Source organism: Lithobates pipiens, unplaced genomic scaffold (assembly GCF_037356315.1).
Source record: "Lithobates pipiens isolate NorthernLeopardFrog02 unplaced genomic scaffold, aLitPip1_a1.2 Scaffold_19, whole genome shotgun sequence".
NCBI classification, from domain to species: Eukaryota; Metazoa; Chordata; class Amphibia; order Anura; family Ranidae; genus Lithobates; species Lithobates pipiens.
This window is the reverse complement of record NW_027507764.1, coordinates 130,106,087-130,127,188: the sequence shown is the minus strand read 5'-3', so window position 1 is coordinate 130,127,188 and position 21,102 is coordinate 130,106,087. Positions and strand designations below refer to the sequence as shown.

At 41.5% G+C, this 21,102-nt stretch overlaps 1 protein-coding gene across 10 annotated transcripts in view; it reads left to right on the top strand.

Annotated features, from left to right (window-relative positions):
- The window catches only part of HDAC9 (histone deacetylase 9), an 880,403-nt gene that overhangs the window by 573,754 nt on the left and 285,547 nt on the right, over positions 1 to 21,102 (top strand). For 7 of the 10 annotated variants that reach the window (XM_077491259.1, XM_077491263.1, XM_077491261.1 and 4 more), the window contains 2 exons: positions 2,978 to 3,216; positions 17,707 to 17,863. In XM_077491259.1, the coding sequence (XP_077347385.1) occupies positions 2,978 to 3,216; positions 17,707 to 17,863 (396 nt within the window). Of the gene's footprint in view, positions 1 to 2,952; positions 3,217 to 17,706; positions 17,864 to 21,102 lie in introns of those variants that run through there. The other 3 variants (XM_077491260.1, XM_077491266.1, XM_077491264.1) reach the window with 2 other exon arrangements.

The window sequence follows — 21,102 nt, the reverse complement described above, 5'->3', positions numbered from 1 at the left end:
CAACATTTAATCATCAACCATGGGGGTTGCTAAATCTTTTATCTTCATTACATGGAACCATATTGCTACATTTAGAGGCGCCTCTCTTCTCTTTTATACTCTGTAGCTCCTGCTGGATTTTGCTTCTAATCCCCTTGTGAAGGCTTCCATTTGTAGATGGACATTTTATGGTTACACAATCTATCACATTGCTATAGTCTTTTTATATGGACTATAAACTGAAGGACTTATGAATACATGGTTGTGGAACAAATCATCTGAGTTTCCATTGTTTCTCATGGGGAAATTCACTTTCATATACAAGTGCTTTGGATTACGAGCATGTTCTCAGAACGAATTATGCCTGCAATCCAAAATTTTACTGTAGTAATATTGTGGCTGTATAGTAATAAAAAGCTCATGAATGAAACACATGTGATTACCATTCTAAAGATCTTCAGTTACCTGAAAATCTCTGTGACCAGTAAGGATCAGTACAAAACCTGGATCGACCCTATGCACACTGCTATACATGCTTCCCAACAAACTATGCAATGAAAAACAGGGATCTTTAATTCACACATATTGCAATACATGTTTAAGCTGACCAACTGCGTCAAAGTAATCCCTCTTATGGCAAGTCCTATACTGGTTTACCACTGCAAATGCTACGGTGGACACCATGACAACCTGGGGCATAGAGACACAAGGTGGGGGAGAGTGACTAGGTTCAGGTCTGGTCACTGACTTGCGTTACAATGGAGAAAAGATATATCTGTGCTCAAATCCCAATAGCTTGTAAATGTATTTAAACTATCAGGTGCTAAAGTTAAGGGAAAAGAAAACTGCTCCAGAAGTGGCCGTGAATTTGTATTATATGAAACGAGATCACAGAACTGTTCACCAGTTTGAAACATTGTAGAAATTGCTGAAATCAGTGGTAGAGCATCAGTGGGTTTTGATGCCTTTTATGCTACTTTACATTGCTTTTTTGCCTGGGAATGGAAGATAACTATTCCAAATCATTGCTTTTATGGTGAATTTAGTATTTTACTATTATCCTTATCTAGACTCTTCTTGACTTAAAAATGTATTACTGTTTGTTATTACTGAATATTGCATGTCCAAGCTTACTTTGTAGAGGATTGAAAGATGTTAGATCGCTTGAAGAAAATTATGAGATATTGGCCCATTGGTTTGCAGACATTGGCAGTATTAAAGTGTCATTGGCACTGCTCAAACTATTTATTTTACTTGTATTTGAAAACCTGAACACAGAGTACAATCACTAATTTACTTATCAATGTAATGAGTATTCATATTGCAATACAATAACCATTTCTCTAACTTTGGGACATATTTCAAGCCCTCACTGTAACATTATATGTGTTTATTTATTTATTCTTAAAAAACATATTAGATCACTGGATTGGATCTCACATGTAGAATTATTGGACCACCTATAGTGAAACCTTACTTGTTTAGAAATAATCCTCCACAGGTTAGCAGTATAGCAATATAATTTGCAATTCACATTTTTTTTCTCTCAATACTGACACAAGCCAGGCTACATTTTCAGAGTACTGAGAAGGAGCATCTTGTTTCTACTTGTGTTCATGAGAGATAATATATGAGTTATGGGTGTACTGACTCTCTATTAACATTTGATCATGATATGGATTTTGTCTGGTCTGGTCTGGTCATGCCCTCCATGTCTATGGGCAAAGCAGACCTCCTCAGACATCCCTGAATGACTGATGTCAATGAATATAATGAATTGCTATGTTCTATACTTTGGCCAATCCTTTGGCTGGCACCAGATATATCTCCCTGTGAGCATATTTTTTTATGAACAGATTAACAACTTTCATGTGCACACTTTCCTAAATAGCAAGGATAACTTGCCACAAATTTGTGGCAGTGTTGAATCCTAAGTCTGATTTTCACATTTTCACTGGCAAGAGCCAAGTTGCAGTGGTGAGTCTACAGTAAGAGCTCTACAAGTCTATAGCATGACAATTCAGCCACCGTGACCCCTGTGGTGAGATGACTATTGCCCAACATAACGGAACCAGAACAGCAAGAGACTTGCAGAATGTTTGCAAAGAAAGTTGATCTGGAGTCATGCAATGCAGACTTTTGTGCAAGAAACTTGTGAAGACTGGCAAGTCTAGCTTAGCAAGTCATTTTCAAACTCTGGGTTATAGCCTCCAGATGCCTTTGAGTAAATTTTTCTTACACTACACCTATTAAAGTCTGTCTCTATCCCAGATAGCAAGAAAATGTGCTGCAAGTTTGGAAATTACTTGTTAAGCTTTTTGCTAGGCTTACCAGGCTTCAGAAGTTTGTTGCACAATGGCAGCAAGTCTGCATGGCGTGAATCCAGATCTAATTTTTTTGCAAACATTCGGCAAGTCTGCTGCAAGTTCTGGTTCAGTTATGTTGTGCAATAGTCATCCCACCACAGGGGTCACTGTGGCTGAATGTTCATGCTGTAGACTGCAGAGCTCTTGCTGTAGACTTTCCAGTGCACTTTGCTCATGCTAGAGACCTGCCACCCAAATTTACTACAAATTGGAAAAATGTAAACTAGAACTTGTGCTTCAAGTGCTCTACAAGTGTACAAATTGCCAATGAAAATATGCAGCAAGTCAACTGACTTACAATTCAACACTACCACAGATTTGTGGCAAGTTATCCTTGTATAGTGTGGGAAACAATGGATAATTTCCAAGATTTTCAAACTGGAGTTTGATTTGCCAGAAATACCGCCTTATTAAGTCAGGGCAATATCTCACTATGATCTCTGGAAATTGGTCATATCTTTACTCATAGCTATATAAATGCATTGCATGGAACTTAAAATAATAGACATGATTTAAAAAAAAAAACTCTTTCATCTTTATGCAAATGTTTTTATGATGAAAGGAATTGTTGTTCCTGTTAGAGGTTCTTTATGTTCTCTGTGTGTTTATGTGCTGTTTGATTTCTCTTACAGATGTGAAGACTGAAGTCCCAGTAGGTTTGGACCCCATCACACCACTGGACCTACGGACAGATCTAAGGACAGTCATGCCTATGTTAGATCCTAGCTTAAGAGAGAAGCAGCTGCAGCAAGAACTTTTACTGATTCAGCAGCAGCAGCAGATTCAGAAACAGCTGCTCATTGCTGAGTTTCAGAAGCAGCATGAAAACCTCACAAGACAACACCAAGCCCAGCTGCAGGAGCACCTCAAGGTACCAGTTTACTAAAGACTAGTTGCAGTATACTTTAGTGGTCTTGCTTTTGTCTTTGTGTTTCCCATTGGCAAAAGGAACGTGGTTTCCAGTGAACCAATCATGAGAGAAGCAATGGTAATTTTGGCAAAAAAAATTAAATTTAGTTTTAGTCTTAGTCTTAGGACTAAAATGGCATTTTAGTTTTAGTTCAATTTTAGTCTTCTGCAAGTGTTTTCGTTTTAGTCATAGTGTTTGACTAAAATGCAATTTTAGTTTTAGTCCCATTTTGGTCATCATATTTTAGTCGCCTAAAATCTATAGTACAGTGTAGTCAAATAAAATAATTGTGCACAGTACACAGCCTCCACAATACACAGCCCCCACCCTCTGCACAGTACACAGTCCCAGCCCTCTGCACAATACACAGCCCCCAAGAACTGAGCAATTTCGGTATTTAGGAGCTTTGTTTTACAATGAGAGTGACACAGGAGGAGCGGTTTGGACCCCATCACACCACTGGACCTACGGACAGATCTAAGGAAATTTACTACTACTTATGCAGGAAGGCTGGTCTTGTATCCACATCCTACCTGTGGTCAGCTGCAAGTACAAAGGGTTTCCCTTTAAAATATAGTTACATCTCCCAGGGTATGTGGTGCTTAGAGGTCCCACTCTTTCTCTTTATAAGATAAAGGAGTTGCATGGGAGCTAGGGAAGGAGAGGGCAGACATGTAGCATTATGGGGGCAGTTACAGACTGTTTAGCCATATTTTGGGAAGTTTAAGCCAATTACTTTGGGGCTTATGTTAACATGTGGACTGCATTGAACTTCATAATAACATATACCTGTATTTTATTTTAATTATTACAAGTTTACAAAAGTAAGCCACTGCAATGTCTCATTACTGACCATGAATTCAAGATTAAAAGAGTTATGCGCCCAGAGGAGATAAGATGCATAGTCATTAATAAGGTGAATAAGAAGCAGAATTGAACACATATTTTAAGTTTGAAGTACAAATCTGATTTACCTAGGGGTTGATGGTGGTTGGAATAAGGTTTACCCTCCTGGTAGTGGGACCCCCTCAACTTTGTCATGCACCAGGTAGCCTGGGCCCCCATGTCAAATGGGCCTCAGGTATTCAGGTTAATGTCTGATCCCTAACCTGAACCACAAAATATTCAGGGCCCTGCAAGAGAGTGTATTTCAGATGTAAAGAGATGTTGGATACAATGCATATCAGCAAAATGTTGTGTGCAGGGTCTCAGAATCCTCATTTGTGCACATAAGCAGACATTGAGGTGATTGGGATGATTACTGGAATAGCCAGAAGGGTTGAGGCAACCAACATCCACAGATGATCTGTGGTTAGTTCACCAAGATGTTTGGAACAACCTACCTACCATGTTCCTTCAAAAACGGTGTGCAAGTGTACTTAGCAGAATTGATGCTATTTTGAAGGCAAAGGGTGGGCACACCAAATATTGATAAATCAATTGATAAAAAAAAAAACTATTAACATCTCTATTTCCAAAAGAATTCTTAATTTACAGCATTTTTTTACACCTGCCTAAAACGTTTGCACAGTACTGTATGTGCTACCTGGGTGACAAGAGGTTAAATACTTTTTCATTTGAATGCATGCATTTGAGCAATGCTGGATTAAAATGGAAAATGCAGCGTTTGGCAAAAAAGGCTGCATTTTACTTGTTTTACCTGCATTCTAAGCACACCTCATTAGGCTCTGCGAAGCCAAAGAAGTACCGGGGTTAATTTACTAAAGGCAAATAGACTGTGCACTTTGCAAAGTGCAGTTGTCCTCTGCAAGTGCGACTGCTCCAGAGCTTAGTAAGTGAGCAGAAGCTCTGCTGACTTCCATCATCCAATCATGTGCAAGCAAAAATGCTGTTTTTTTTTTCATTTTCCTTGCATGTGATTGGGTACTCTTTACAAAGTGAAGCTTTACCTAATTTATTAAGCTCTGGAGAAACTGCAAAGTGCACAGTCTATTTGCCTTTAGTAAATCAACCCCACAATGTAATGCAGATAAAACACAGCCTCTGAACTGTAATCTACACTACTTCATTGAAAAAAAAAAAAAAAAAAAATCTGCTGACACTCGTGTACATGAGCCCTAACGAAGGATTATATAGAAAGAGTCAGGACCACCAAACTTTCACTGTGCTCAAAGCAGCCTTTTCTTTGCAGCACTGTTGAAATCACTGTTGTAATGTAATACGCAGATCAGGTTTGCAAAACATCATGAGTGCGTATAGGGGCAGCCATGGAGATTTTCTAACTAGCAAACACGTCTGGATATTTGTATGTCTAGAATTAATCAATCAGAACATTGAATCCTCATCATGTAATGAATCAGTATATTCAGCAGCCAGTTATTGCCTATATATTGATCCCTGTCCATCACATGCACACCTGTGCTCATTATCCAAAGCTAAAAGCAGTTATGTGACAGCACTTGAAAAAAAAAACAGACCTAAAACATTTGAGTATAAATCAAAATAATTAAAGTCTCATTGCTGGCCAATATTTATGTTGTTAAGTAATGACTGTGAGTGGTCAGGGAACAGTCCTAAGCCTCCAAATAGCGGTTGTTATGGAGCCTGCTAATGTCAGCTGGGAGCCAATGCAAATTGAAGTGGAAGGGAAACACAGCAAGCGCTTGTGGGACCGCTGTCTTCCAGGAGTTGTGTGGTCTGCCTGGCTGCTTCAGAGAGCCCTTACTGTGATAAAGTGTTTACCCAGCTATGCTTAAGTATACTACGAGGATAAAGCCCATTATTACACAGTGTTAGAATAAGGGTATCTCATTCTATTTTTTGTATACAAAAAAATTAAATAATCTCATATTTTGGACGATCCCTTTCTAAAGTCAGATTTTCACTCAGAGACCCTCAACACAATAAAAAAATGTGTTTTACTCCTATCAGTCTAATAAATGTAAGCACGGCTAGGGTGTCTATAGTCTTGCATGCAGTTATACACAATATAGAAGTATACGATTTAAAGAGGTAATAAACCCTGCAAGGTGTGCACACAAAGGCAGACAGAGGGCAGAAAAAATAAAAATCGTTTCCGTTTATATTTAAAAAAATAAAATAAAAATAAATGCAGGAGGTTTGACTTTAGGGAATACATTTTAAAGCTTCTTTGATTACATGCATTTTGTAAAAGTAATTCGCTATGCACTTCTGTTCTTACAAGAACAGAAGGGATTGCCTAAAAATGTAAAACATGTTTCTTACGCCTGCATAGGCCTTTTCATGGCCATGGTTGTTACATTTGTGATCTTCTGGTCAGTAGTACAGCAGTTTGGCCGCCATTGATCAAAGTGATTGTAAAGGCAGAAGTTTTTTTATCCTAAAGAATTCTATGCATTAAGATAAAAAGCCTTTTGTATGCAGAAGCCCCCCTCTGCCCCCCTCCCCCAATACTTACCTGAGCCCATCTCTATCTAGGGATGTTGCACAAGAGACTCGGCTGCCTGGGACTCTCCTCCTCATTGGCTGAGACAGCAGCGAAGTACCACTGGTTCCCGCTGCTGTCATTCATAGTCAGTGAGCCAATGAGCAGAGAGAGACTAGCTGGGGCTCTGTGTCTGAATGGACACAGGGAGCTGTGACTCATCAGGAGGGAGGAGCCAGGAGCATCAAAAAGGGACCTGAGCATGGGAGATCCTGGGCTGCTCTATGCAGAACCACTGCCTAGAGCAGGTAAGTATAACATGTTTGTTATTTTTAAGAAAACTAAATTTAGACTTTGCAATCACTTTAACTTGTATTGAAAGCTCACAAGAATAAATTATATTAAAAAGGAGTATTACATTACCCTTGTACATCAGCGGGTGGCAGTAGGGCATTTTAACAGTAGGCTAGTGGCACACTGGCAGAGTATCATAAGAGCCGATGTGGCAAAATAAAGGAGGGGGATTTTCCAATGATGATGGCCATAAAAGAAAAATATGAAAAGTTTAAGAAATAATACTAAAATATTTGAACACCTGTGCAAATGCAATGACCATAAAGACACCAGTATCAAAGTCACTACAAAGTAACAGGTTTAGCAGGTATTTGTTAAAGACTAGATTGCAAAATTGCATAACCAGGATAAAAAAATATAATCTAGATCTAGATGGCGAGTCATGACATCTATCTACTGATAGTAACTCTATTGGGAACTTACACTTCCTAGAGTGTTGCAAAGAATACCCAATCAGGTGCAAGGAAAATAGTAAAACAGCATTTTTGATTTCACATGACTGGATGATGGAAGTCAGTAGGAATGAGCCGAACACCCCCCAGTTTGGTTTGCAGCAGAACATGCGAACAGGCAAAACATTTGTTTGAACACGCGAACACCGTTAAAGTCTATGGTACACAAATGAGAAAAATCAAAAGTGCTAATTTTAAAGGCTTATATGCAAGTTATTGCCATAAAAAGTGTTTGTCGACCCGGGTCCTGCCCCAGGGGACATGTATCAATGAAAAAAAAAGTTTTAAAAACAGCAATTTTTCGGGAGCAATGAATTTAATAATGCTATAAGTGAAACAATAAAACAATAAAAATTAAACAATAAAAATGAAATATTCCTTTAAATATCATGCCGGGGGGGGGGGTATCCTTAGTATGCTTGTAAAGTAGTTTTTCCCATGTTTGGAACAATACCACAGCAAAATGAATGGGAAAAAAACGGCATGCGTCCCCCCTCCTGTCTATTACCAGGCCTTTTGGGTCCACATGCCGGTAGAGCAGAAATGAAAAGAAATGGCATTTTGGAACCTGCCACTAAGGTTCAGCACATTCCACAAATTCACAAAAGGGTGCAGAGTCTACCAGCTGAAAAGTCTGCAGTTGCAGTGCTAGCAACTTGGCCAAGATAGCATTTAGACGCTGAACATGTGGATGGCTGGGACCGAATTTCTTTTTACGGTTCAGCAACTGGGGTAGAGAAATTTGCAGATTGGCTGCACATACTTGGGACACCTATTGCTATACCTTCGTTCCTTGGTTTTTGATAGGACTGAAGGTATAGTAGGGTTGGAGATCCCAGATGAGGAGCAAGGAGAAGTCTGCCTTTTTCTTTGATGTGAGTCTTTCAAGTGCTGTTGTCAACAGACTGCATTGCAGGTTGTCATATGTCTGGTCAAGCATGTGGTGCCCAAGTGGTTGCTGTTCTGGCCACACTTCAGACATAGGTTGCAAACAGCAACGGTGTGATCTGCTGCACACGTGTCGAAAAAGGCCCACACCAAGGAACTTTTAAAAGTCAGCAGCGCCCTGCACTTGCGGAGCTCTGCGATGTGATGCAGTAGGGTTGCTGTCTTTAAAGCGGAATTCCACCCAGAAATGGAACTTCCGCTTTTCCGATTCCTCCGCCCTCCAGTGTCACATTTGGCACCTTTCAGGGGGAGCAGACATAGGTTGCAAACAGCAACGGTGTGATCTGCTGCACACGTGTTGAAAAATGCCCACACCAAGGAACTTTTAAAAGTCAGCAGCGCCCTGCACTTGCGGAGCTCTGCGATGTGATGCAGTAGGGTTGCTGTCTTTAAAGCGGAATTCCACCCAGAAATGGAACTTCCGCTTTGCCGATTCCTCCGCCCTCCAGTGTCACATTTGGCACCTTTCAGGGGGAGCAGATATTTGCTCCCATTTCCGGGTGTAGATCACCGCAGTATCCACAGCTAACTGCGCCATGTCCGGCCCCTCCTGCGCCCCCTGCAGTCTTCTGGAAGGCACACAGGTCCCAGAAGACAGCAGGGACAAGTGCAATCATGCACAGTAATGAACCACAGCGAACCACAGCGCATACACAGTAAGGAACCAGGCTGTGGAGCCGCAAGGCTTCACTTCCTGATTCCCTTAATGAATATACCGGCACCTCCACTGGAAGCCGATGGACAGATCGGCTTCGGGGGAGGACATTGTGGGTGCCCTGGGCAGGTAAGTGTCCATATATTAAAGTCAGTAGCTGCTGACTTTAAATTTATTATTTTTCGGCAGAACTCTGCTTTGAGCTACCCCCTAGAGGATATCCTGCCTCATTGGAGTTGTGCCTCCTCCTCCCCCTCTCTTCTCTCAAGCACCCAAGTCAGTGACCTCATCATCCCCTCCGTGCTCATCACTGGAGCAAACTTGGCAGGATGCTGCAGCTGGAGGAACATGACTGCCAGTTTCTTGTCCTTCTTGGGCACCCCCTCTCTCTAGGCTCGCGTTACTCCCTTTCTCAACCTGGGAACAAAGATCTGTGTCTTCAAATCGCTGTGCATCCTCCAGCAGCATGTACCCAACACGGTGGTTGAATAATTCTGGGGCCTCCTCCGTGCATGATGGTGGTGCTACGGAAGGAGTGACTTGTACAAAGAGCCAGTGGAATAGGTCGCTTTGGCAGCTGTGTCGGAACGCAAACTACACTGAGCCTGGGTGACAGAGGATGAGGAGGTTGAGGACAGCTTTGTTATTCACTCCACCAACTCTTCTGCATGTTCTGGCTCATGGCCAGCAGCAGAAAAAAGGACAAGCGTGCCCCGTGGCCACATGCAGAGGATGCACCATGTCCACGACCAGCACTGTTGACTGTAGACACAGAGGCTGCTTGCCTTCTTTTAGTGGCCTGTGCACAACTGCCTCTCCTTGGTGGCATTCCGGACATGATGTATATTTTGTTTTGCAACACCACACTACACTGTATTAGATACTGTGTACACCGCCTGCACTGTATTAAAAATTGTACTAGGGCTGCTCTGTATTGTGTACTGTGTACACCACCAGAACTGTAGTAGAAACTGTACACACTGTATTAGATACTGTGTACACCCCCTGCACTGAATTAGCAACTGTACAATGGCTGCACTGCATTGTGTACTGTGTATGCCACCAGAAGTATAGTAGAAACTGTACACACTGTATTAGATAATGTGTACACCGCCTGTACTGTATTAGCAGCTGTACTACGGCTGCACTGTATTGTGTACTGTGTACACCACCAGAAGTGTAGTAGAAATTGTACACACTGTATTAGATCATGTGTACACCGCCTGCACTGTATTAGCAACTGTACTACGGCTGCACTGTAGTGTCAATATTTTGTGTGGCCACCATTATTTTCCAGCACTGCCTTAACCTACTTGGGCATGAAGTTCACCAGAGCTCCTCTTTCACTCCTCCATGAAGATATCACAGAGCTGGTGGATTTTGGAGACCTTGCGCTCCTCCACCTTCCATTTAAGGATGCCCCACAGATGCTCAATAGGGTTTAGGTCTAGAGACATACTTGACCAGTCCATCACCTTTACCCTCAGCTTCTTTAGCAAGGCAGTGGTCATCTTGGAGGTGTGTTTGGGGTCGTTATCATGTTGGAATACTGCCCTGCGGCCCAGCCTCTGAAGGGAGGGGATCATGCTCTGCTTCAGTATGTCACAGTACATGTAAGCATGCAAGATTTCCTCAATGAACTGTAGCTCCCCAGTGCCGGCAGCACTCATGCAGCCCCAGACTATGACACTCCCACCACCATGCTTGACTGTAGGCAAGACACACTTGTCTTTGTACTCCTCACCTGGTTGCTGCCACACACGCTTGACACCATCTGAACCAAATAAATTTATCTTGTCTCATCAGACCACAGAACATGGTTCCAGTAATCCATGTCCTTATTCTGCTTGTCTTCAGCAAACTGTTTGTGATCTTTCTTGTGCATCATCTTTAGAAGAGGCTTCCTTCTGGGACAACAGCCATGCAGACCAATTTGATGCAGTGTGCGGCGTATGGTCTGAGCACTGACAGGATGACCCCCTACCCCTTCATCCTCTACAGCAATGCTGGCATCACTTATATGTCTATTTTCCAAAAGACAACCTCTGGATATGACGCTGAGCACGTGCACTCAGCCTCTTTTGTCGACCATGGTGAGGCCTGTTCTGAGTGGAATCTGTCCTGTTAAACTGCTGTATGGTCTTGGCCACCGTGCTGCAGCTCAGTTTCAGGGTCTTGGCAATCTTCTTATAGCCTAGGCCATCTTTATGTATAGCAACATTTCTTTTTTCAGATCCTCGGGTAGTTCTTTGCCATGAGGTGCCATGTTGAACACCAAGTTTAACACACCTGCTCCCCATTCATACCTGAGACCTTGTAACACTAACGAGTCACATGATACTTTTGAGGGAAAATGGCTAATTATGAGATACTGTGTATATATATATATATATATATATATATATATATATATATATACACGATACTGTATATCTGTGTATATATATATATATATATATGTATGTATATACTAGACTGACTGTATATATGTATCCAATACACTGCCACTAACTGCATAACCTGCCTGCTTAATCTAAATCAAGCTATGTCTATGTCTACGCCAACAACACTACACAGGGCCTCCGTGTAATCAGTCTTATATAGTGTGTGGCATGGACTTAGTCCCCCTGAGCCATGATTGGCCATAGGCAACCTGCCTTTGGCCTATTATGGCTCTCTTAGTAGAGGGTGCTGTGATTAGCCAAAGCATGCAGGTCAGGTGCATGCTTTTGCCAATCATCGTGATCGCAGTGCATTATGGGGCGTTCCGCAGCACTCAAATTTCCAGCAAACGCGCCATAATGTTCGCTCTTCGGTGAACGGGTGAACACCTGATGTTCGAGTTGAAATTATGTTTGACACAAACATCAAGCTCATTCTTGGAAGTCAGCAAAGCTTCACCATGTTCACTAAGTTCTGGGGATAATTCCCTTAAAAAGTGAACAGTCTATGTACCTTTAGTAAATCAACCCCCTATTTAGCTCTGTATGTCTTTGCCCTTGTAAACATGGTCGGAAATTCAGACGGAAAATGTCCGATCGGACCATGTTGTGGGATAATCCCACCGTGTGTGGGCTCCATCTGACTTTTTCCGTCGGAATGTCCGACCAACAAAGTTTGAGAGCTGGATATAAAATTTTCCATCAACATGATCCGATCGGACTTTGTCCGATCGTTTGTAGAGAATTCCGATCGGACAAAGAGCCACGCATGCTCAGATCAAATTACGAGACCAAAGCTATTGGCTACTAGCCTGAACGTAGTCCCGTCATAACGAACGAACGTCATCGTGTTCTGAACGATCTGATTTTCCGTCAACTTTGTCCGACCATGTGTATGCAACGCCAGTTTTCAGACAAAATCCGTCGGAAAAAATCCGATGGATTTTGTTGTCGGAATGTCCGACCGTGTGTACAAGGGCTTTGTATGTTATATTTTTGCAGTTGCAAATATTTTACAAATGTGAAGACTAACTTGTGTAAACAGGTAGAATCAAACCATAAAGCTCTATTGCTATGAGTTACTTTGCTATAAGGTCACTCAAAATTGTTATGTTTTACCCAGATGCAGAATCTGAAGCATTTTCAAAGTGTGTCTTATCACATGACTCTTTAATATGCAATTTCCTTCTCTGAGAACTAGAGAGGGGGCTGTTTGGGCCAAGGAACATTTTTACTGGCTCAGATTCAGGACTCTTCAGAATATAAAAACACCAGCGATAATAGGGACTTAATTATTGGGGCAGCTGTATAGGTTTAAGGCTAGGGTGAAACTACCAAGACACAGCAGATGTGCCCTGGATGTGTCGGGATGAGTGGAGTCATTTTGGTTAAATTGGTCTCACCATCTGTGATATTTCTGCAAAGTAAAAAGTCTAAATGAGCATTTAATTCTTTAGGTGAAACATCATTTAGAGGCTGTGTTTTTTACCAGTATATTTAAGGTAGTTTCGTTTTTTCATTTAGTAATCTTTGCATTTGGGTTTTTTCCTTTTTTGTGTATTTGGTTGTTATTGTGTAGAGTTAGTTTAAATATTTGTTTTTGATGTCTGTTTTTTGTTTTTGTCAATAAAAATGTAAAATAATAGGGCTAATTGGGGTTTGTTGTATGGACAAGAGCAGGCCCATTTAGGAGCCATTTTAAAGCCAATTTCACCCTTAAAAACACCTTCATTTCATCTTTTTCCATTGATGCCAATGCATTTATCCAAAATATCAAAGTTTTTGCTGATATATTTTGATCCTCTTCAAAATGTTAAAGAAGGGAAAACTCACAATTTCGCTCATGCCCATTTAGAAGCCTACATTCAAAAATATCAAACCTAACTTGAGTGTTTCTCGAAATAATGATATTTAAACTTTATAAAATAAACTCACTGGCCACTTTATTAGGTACACCTTGCTAGTACTGGGTTGGGTCCCTTTTCCCTTCAGAACTGCCTTAATTCCTTGCGGCATAGATTTAACAAGGTGCTGGAAACATCCCTCAGAGATTTTGGTCCATATGGACATAACATAATGCAGTTGCTGCAGATTTGTCGGCTGCACATTCCTCGTGATGTGAATCTCCCATTCCACCACATCCCAAAGGTGCTCTATTGGACTGAGAGCTGGTGAATGTGGAGGCCATTGGAATACAGTGACCTCATTGTCATGTTTAAGAAACCAGTTTGAGAGGATTTGAGCTTTGTGACATGGTGCATTATCCTGCTGGAAGTAGCCATCAGACGATGGGCACACTGTAGTCATAAAGGGATGGCAACAATACTCAGGTAGGCTGTGGCATTTAAATGATGCTCAAATGATTCTAAGGGACCCAAAGTGTGCCAAGAAAATATCCCCCTCACCAGTGCACCACCACCAACCTGAACCGTTGTTACAATGCAGGATGGATCCATGCTTTCATGTTGTTTACTCCAAATTCTGACCCTACTATCTGAATGCGGCAGCTGAAAATGAGACTCATCAGACCAGGCAATGTTTTTCCAATCTGCTAGTGTCCAATTTTGGTGAGCCTGTGTAAATTGTCGCCTCAGTTTCCTGTTCTTATATGACAGTAGTGGCACCCAGTATGGTCTTCTACTGCTATAGCCCATCAGCTTCAAGGTTTGATGTATTGTGCATTCAGAGATGGTATTCTGCATACCTTGGTTGTAACAAGTGGTTATTTGAGTTACTGTTGCCTTTCTATCATCTCAAACCAGTCTGCCCATTCTCCTCTGACATCAATAAAGCAATTTTTGCCCGCTCAACTGCTGCTCACTGGAGAGTTCACGCACATGGCTTTTTGAAATACTCAGACCAGTCCGCCTGACACCAACAACCATGCCACGTTCAAAGTCACTTAAATCAACTTTCTTACCCATTCTGATGTAGGGTTGCCACCTCATCCCTTTAAACCCAAACACATATTAATTTCACAGTTCTGTGACTGATTACTGGTGGTAATTAAACTCACTTGGTGCCTTATCTGCATTTAATAAGCCTCAGAACCTGTGTAATTCAAAGGTGTCGGGTTTAAAGGGATGAGGTGGCAACTCTATTCTGATGCTCAGTTTGAACTTCAGCGAGTCGTCTTCACCACGTCTAGATGCTTAAATGCATTGAGTTGCTGCCGTGTGATTGGCTGATTAGCAGTTTGTGTTACCAAGCAATTGAACAGGTGTATCTAATACAGTAGCCAGTGAGTGTATATTTATAATGTTAAATATATACACAATAAAGATATAATAGCTTCATTCACACTTGTGGCAGACCCACCAGGGATCTATGTAATCATTCATGCAGTAATTACTTGTTTATGATCAGCTCTGGATGCAGACTGTCTGCGTCCAGAGCTGATCATCTGCAGGTAATCGCTGCATGTGAACAGCTGCAAACAGCTGACGGGCACTGTATGGCTCCTATTGCTTCCAGTGGGGCTTTCCGTACCTCTTCGCATGGATCTCAGCGGAGTCTCCCGCACATAATCACAAACAGCCCCTTTTGCAATCGTGAATGGGACCTTACTTTACAAAATAAAATTATTTCAGTCACTTGGTTAGTGTGCATCTGTGTATATAGCGGATAATATATCATTGTGTGATAATTCCGTTGTCTAAGTGTTGTAATTCAGGGCTATTAAATGTTAAAGATAGCTTACATGGTATGCAGGGCTGTGCAGAATGGAAGTTCAGTTGTCAGATGGTGCAATAACACGGGTTCCAGCGCTATGCATGATTAATGACTTTCCACATCTTAAAGGTTAACGTTGTTTTTTATTTTAGTCAAATTGTCCTCGGGCCTCTCTCCCTAAACAAGCAGTGGGGCACCACATTTCTTTAATTCAGCAAATCTGTTTCCTGCATAGCTGAGTAGATTTCTCATATTAACAGGGCTTCCATTGTCATTCCTCTTGTCTGTTATCCAAAGAGGAAAAGAGTGACTAGCAATGTTTCTTTTAAGAACATTTACAACTGACTGTGAATGGTTCCCTGGGGCATTGCTTCCATTAAGTTCTTTACAAAGAAATGTGATTTCCAAGAAAGTTCAGGTCTTGCAACTTGAGCTGCCAGGGATGTATTTGACAGAGCGTACCACCCATTGCAGAGCTCTGGCACGGCACAGGTTAATGTACGATGAAAATGCTTTTAGATTGAGATGGATGGATTTGTCTAACATAGACATTTCATGGATTTTTGGTTTAATTACACCATTTTGTTCTCTTCTTTTCTGAATGGCTAATTTAAAATGTGTTTAGTGTTATTTATATGTAAGAATAAACTAAGCATTTTGTAAAGTGATTGCCGAGCCTGTACAGACTCTTGGGCTCATTCAGTAAGGTAGTATAAAGAAGCACATCGATATTCCCAATACATTAACCAAGAGCGACCAATCATGTTCCATTTTTCTTGCGGAGTTGAAAATGAAATCTGATGGATTGTTGTGGTCAATATGATTGCTCTTTATAGTGTATTTCATGTATAGAGGTGTGCAATCTGTGTAACCTCTTCGGCTCCGGAACCGGTACCCCATTCATGACCAGGCCACTTTTTGATATACGGCATTGCGTTACTTTAACTGACAATTGCGCGGTCATGTGACACTGTGCCCAAATAAAATTTATGTCATTTTTTTCCCACAAATAGGGCTTTCTTTTGGTGGTATTTTATCACCTCTGCGGTTTTTATTTTTTGCACTATAAACAAAAAAAGAGTGACAATTTAGAAAAAAATAAAAAATACTTTCTGCTATAAAACATTTCCCAAAAAAAATAAAAACATGATATGAATTCTGCTACATATTTTTGTTAAAAAAAAAATCCCAATAAGTGTATATTGATTGGTTTGCGCAAAAGTCATTACAGCTACAAAATAGGTGATAGATTTATGGCATTTTTATAATTTTATTATAATGTTTTTGCTAATAATGGCGGCAATAAGTGATTTGTAGCCTATCCATGCAGCCGGCTCCTTACAGGATGCCAGATGCATAAATTACAATGGCGAGGGTGTTTTTTTGAAGCACCTGATTAGAGCCAGAGGGTCGGGAACAGAGAATGCGAACGGAGCCCACCCATGTCACCTGATTGACTGAAAGGAGAGACAATCCTATTGGATGCCTAGGAGGAGGAAAGGAGCTGCATGCTGGAAGCCACCAATGGAGGAGAGGACATGGAGCCCCTGCCCGCTATCTGCCTAGATGGGGTAAGTGCCGGACCAACTGGTAGACAGTGGGGAGGAAGTACCGCCAGCTGCTGGGGGGGGTTGTTTTCCGCCCCCACAGAAAAAACACCAGCCGTCACTGATTTCCAGTCTATATATCATAGTTTGTAGATGCTATAACTTTCACGTAAACCTATCAGTACAGGCTTATTAGTATTTTTTTTAACAAAAATATGTAGCAGAATATATATTGACATACATTTATGAAGAAAGATTATTTGTTTGCAAAATTTTATAACAGAAGCTAAGAAAAATGTGTTTTTTACTTTTTCACTAAAATTTTTAATATGTTTTAATTTATATAGCAAAAAATACAATTAGATTATGTAAACTTTTTTTTTTATTGGATACGTGTTATAGTGGAAAGTAAAAAATATATATATATTTTTTTTTTATATAATGTTTGGTCTTTTTTTGTTTATACTGCAAAAAATAAAAATAAAACAGTGGTGATCAAATACCACCAAAAGAAAGCTCTATTTGTGTGAAAAAATGATATACATTTTATTTGGGTAGTGTTGCATGACCGCACAATTGTCAATTAAAGAAACACAGTGCCAAAAAGCAAAAAATGGCCTGGTCATGAAGGGGGGTGAATCTTCCAGACGACAAGTGGTTAAAGTACTTTTTGCTTTTCTTATCCCTCGCTCCTACAGGGTCCTCCATGCAATCGTTCCTCCAAAACCTCTTCTCTTTGGCACTCTTCTCCTGCATTGTAAATTATAACATTACAGCTGTGACCATTGGCTGAGGTGCTACAGAGAAGTGGTTTTGAGAGGACCAAAAGCTTGCATTTGTAAGGGAGGATGCTGAAGGTCTGCTTACGACCTGGAACCAGAGAAGCCCCACTGCAAGGGTCATTTTTTCAGTTCCTCAGAGTTAGGCTTTGATGTTCTAATGATTTTTACAAAGAATTCCAAAATACCAATATATGTCAGAGGAGCAGATTCTGAATTGTTTTTTTATTGTCAAGTTACAGCAAGAACTTCTAGCAATGAAACAAAAACAAGAGATCTTAGAACGGGAGAAAGAGCACAAAATGGAACAACAGAGACAGGAACAAGAAGCAGAAAGGCATCGCCGCGAGCAACAGCTGTCTCACCCTCGCAGCAAGGACAGAGCAAAAGAGCGTAAGAATGCAACAATATTTGTGCTTATACATGCGTCATGAAATTATCATCACCCATCATTCCCAGAGAAAGCTAATGGCCCGTACACACGATCGTACGATAATCGGATCATTAGTACAGAGCCTTTGAGAGCTGATTATGACAGTTCATCCGATATTATCTGATCTCTTACAATACCAGATTGTGTAATCAGCACAGTTGTCGTCTGAAAATACAATAGAAATATACTACAACACATGACATCACTTCAGATTTTTTTATTCTGTCGTACGAGAATTTTCGTCAATTTAGTAACCTCTCCATTTTCAATATGCGACTAGCATACTAGCATAAAAAAAAAAACTGACATTTTCAGATTGTCCGATTTTCAGATCATGTGTACGGACCATAAGCAATAGAAATCAGCAAAGTTTGGCAATACTGCAACCTGTCCTGTAGGTGTCACTGTCACATAGGCTTTGGTGGTGTAGCCAAGAGTTATATACAGTGATACCTCGGTTCATGAACTTAATTTGTGAAATGACTCTGGTCGCAAACCGAGTTGGTCGCAAGCCGAGGTTAATCCGTTCTGAACTTTTTTTTTGTTTTTGAACCACAAAAATATGAAACAAAGCACAGTAAGTATGAATAGACAGAGAACACTTACCTTGCTTGAGACAAATTCTGCCGTGGAGGAAGGTGGGTGGGAGGCGGTTATTTGGAAGGAGAGTCCCCCCCATAAGGGCATTGGGGAGATCTCCTTCAAGGGTTTCCTCTCTTCTTTGTCTTCTAGTCGCAGGCTCAGTTTTCATGAAAAATCAGTCCAATGTCACTTGTCTTTTCCCGCACTGCATACCATGTTATTGTTCATCAGATTTAACACTCTGTTCATTACAGTTATGTTGGGGTGGTGCTTTTCAAAAAAATCATGGCGCTCATTTCATTTTTCACTGCTAACCTCCTCCCTGTCTTCCTCTTCCTCAGTGTAATACTCCTCAGTAAGCGCCTTCTGCTGCTCACTGTGGGGTTCAGAAAGTACTTCTGTGGTCAGCTCCTCCTTATGTTCCTCAACAAGCACTTCTATGTCTGCACCATCGACGTCCAGACCCTGAACACAGTCTCCTCCACTACCTCTGCATTAGACCCTTCAAAGTCACGTTCATTGACACATTCTGACCACAGTTTCCTCCAGGCTGAGTTTAAGGTTCAGTGAGTGACATCTTCCCAGGCTTTGTCAATGAGGTTAAAGTGGTTGTAAACCCTTTTGTCTTACTTTTATCTATAGGTAAGCCTAGAATAAGGCTTAACTATAGGTAGTGGAAATATCTCCTAAACGTGCACTGTTTAGGAGATACTTCACTTGTAGTGCACCAATTTCGTCATCGGCGCATGCGCTGTGAAGAAAGGGACCACTGTGCCGTTTCTTACACAGCATGTGCCATGACTGACAGCTCCCACGTGCATGTGTGGGAGTGACATCATGTGGCTCCGGCCAGTGACAGAGCCAGAGTCCATGGCTCCGGCCAGTGACAGAGCCGGAGTCCATGGCTCCGGCCAGTCCACGGCCCCGGAAGGAAGAGGGGTGAAGATGGACATGGCCCATCGGGGTTTACTTCCTCTTTAATGCAGTGGAGAACATTGAAATATTTCTTCCAGAATTCATTCAGGCTTAAGGAAGTTTCTCAGTGACATTAAAACACCTAGTGAAGAACGACTGACAGCATTTGATTGACAGCAGCAGGAGCCAATGGCTCCTGTGACTGCTTGAATGTGGTGTGAAGGGGAAGAACGAGGAGAAGAGATGCAGCCATGCACAGAGCTGATCTCTTCTCACCTCTTTGTCATGGATCTGCAGTAATGTTTGTCTGTCAGCTTACCTCTCCATGTGTTCAGCTTAAGAGGCCAGCCACTCTCACCTGGCTGATTAAGTAATCTCTCCTCAAAGCATGGCTCCACCCCAGCCTTATTAGGGAACTCTCTGCTAACCTGTGCACTGCAAGTCAGTCCTGCTGATCAATATTGCGTTTGGCTTCCGTGTGCGACTTGCTTTGTGTTCTTCATCTGATTTAAATTACAGTTCTTGGCTTGTTCTTAACTAACCTGCTTGTTGGGGATATCTCCTGACTATCCTTACCTGCTTGTTGCCCCGACCTTTGGCTATCTCCTGACTATCCTTTGTTGTCGCAGTTTGCTGCTTCCTCTCTACCATCCATGTAGGTACTACAGAGTACCTGCTCTCCTATATCACCTAGAGCCCCATCCGCAGCAGTCAGCCGTAGGGTCCACTACCTTTCGGTGCACTCCAGACCCCAACGGGGTGCATCTGTCACCTCGACTCTGGTGACCTGACATTCTTTCCCTTCACACAGGGAAGAGTGGGAGGGGGCAGAAATAGAAAACAATTTTTTTCCTTAGACAAAAAGAAGAGGAGGAAAGTGGGACTTTGAACAACGCATTAAGGAATGCATTAAGGTAAAAAATGTTTCTAGCTTTAGTATCAATTTAATGGCGCATTATGAGGTAAACATAAAGGAAAAGGGTATTGAAAAGGAAAGGCAATGCAGCCACCACATCTAATGCCATGTACACACGACCGGACTTTCCAGCAGACTAGGTCCGAAGGGATTAATCCGTGGGCTAGTCCGATCAGACGGACCTAGAAATAGAGCATGTTTCAAATCTATCCGACAGACTCAATTCTGACAGACTATATATATTTATTTTATATATATATCTATGGCCTTAAGTATCAGATAAAATGGCAAGTAGACACAAAAATACTATAAACTGTACAGTATACCTAAATTGCTGCGTCACATTGGGGAGATTTACCCTTTACTTACTGTCATAACAGGAAAGAAGAGGAAATCTTTCCAAAGTGAGGGGGGAATCCCTTCCTGGACAGTTGGTATCTGAACGTATCCCCACTGGATGTTTTTTCGCCTTCTGTTCCTGTGACAACTGTAAACTTTTGGATTTCTTATTTGCTAGGCCAGTGACAATCGTCACCACGACAAATAGACAGTGTAGATTTTCCCAGTGTGGACAAAGACAGCAATAGAGACCTGACAGGGGCGCTAAAACTTCCTTACTACATCCAAAATAAAAAAATTTGTCTTTAGATATGCCTGACCCCTTCCTGCCCAGCCCCCGCATTCCTTTAAATTGGTCTTTACGCCTGGGGGAGGGATGAACTTTCCAATCACATGGTTGCTGTGATTGGCTGTCACAGTGGTCACATGATTCAGAGTCCGTTCTCA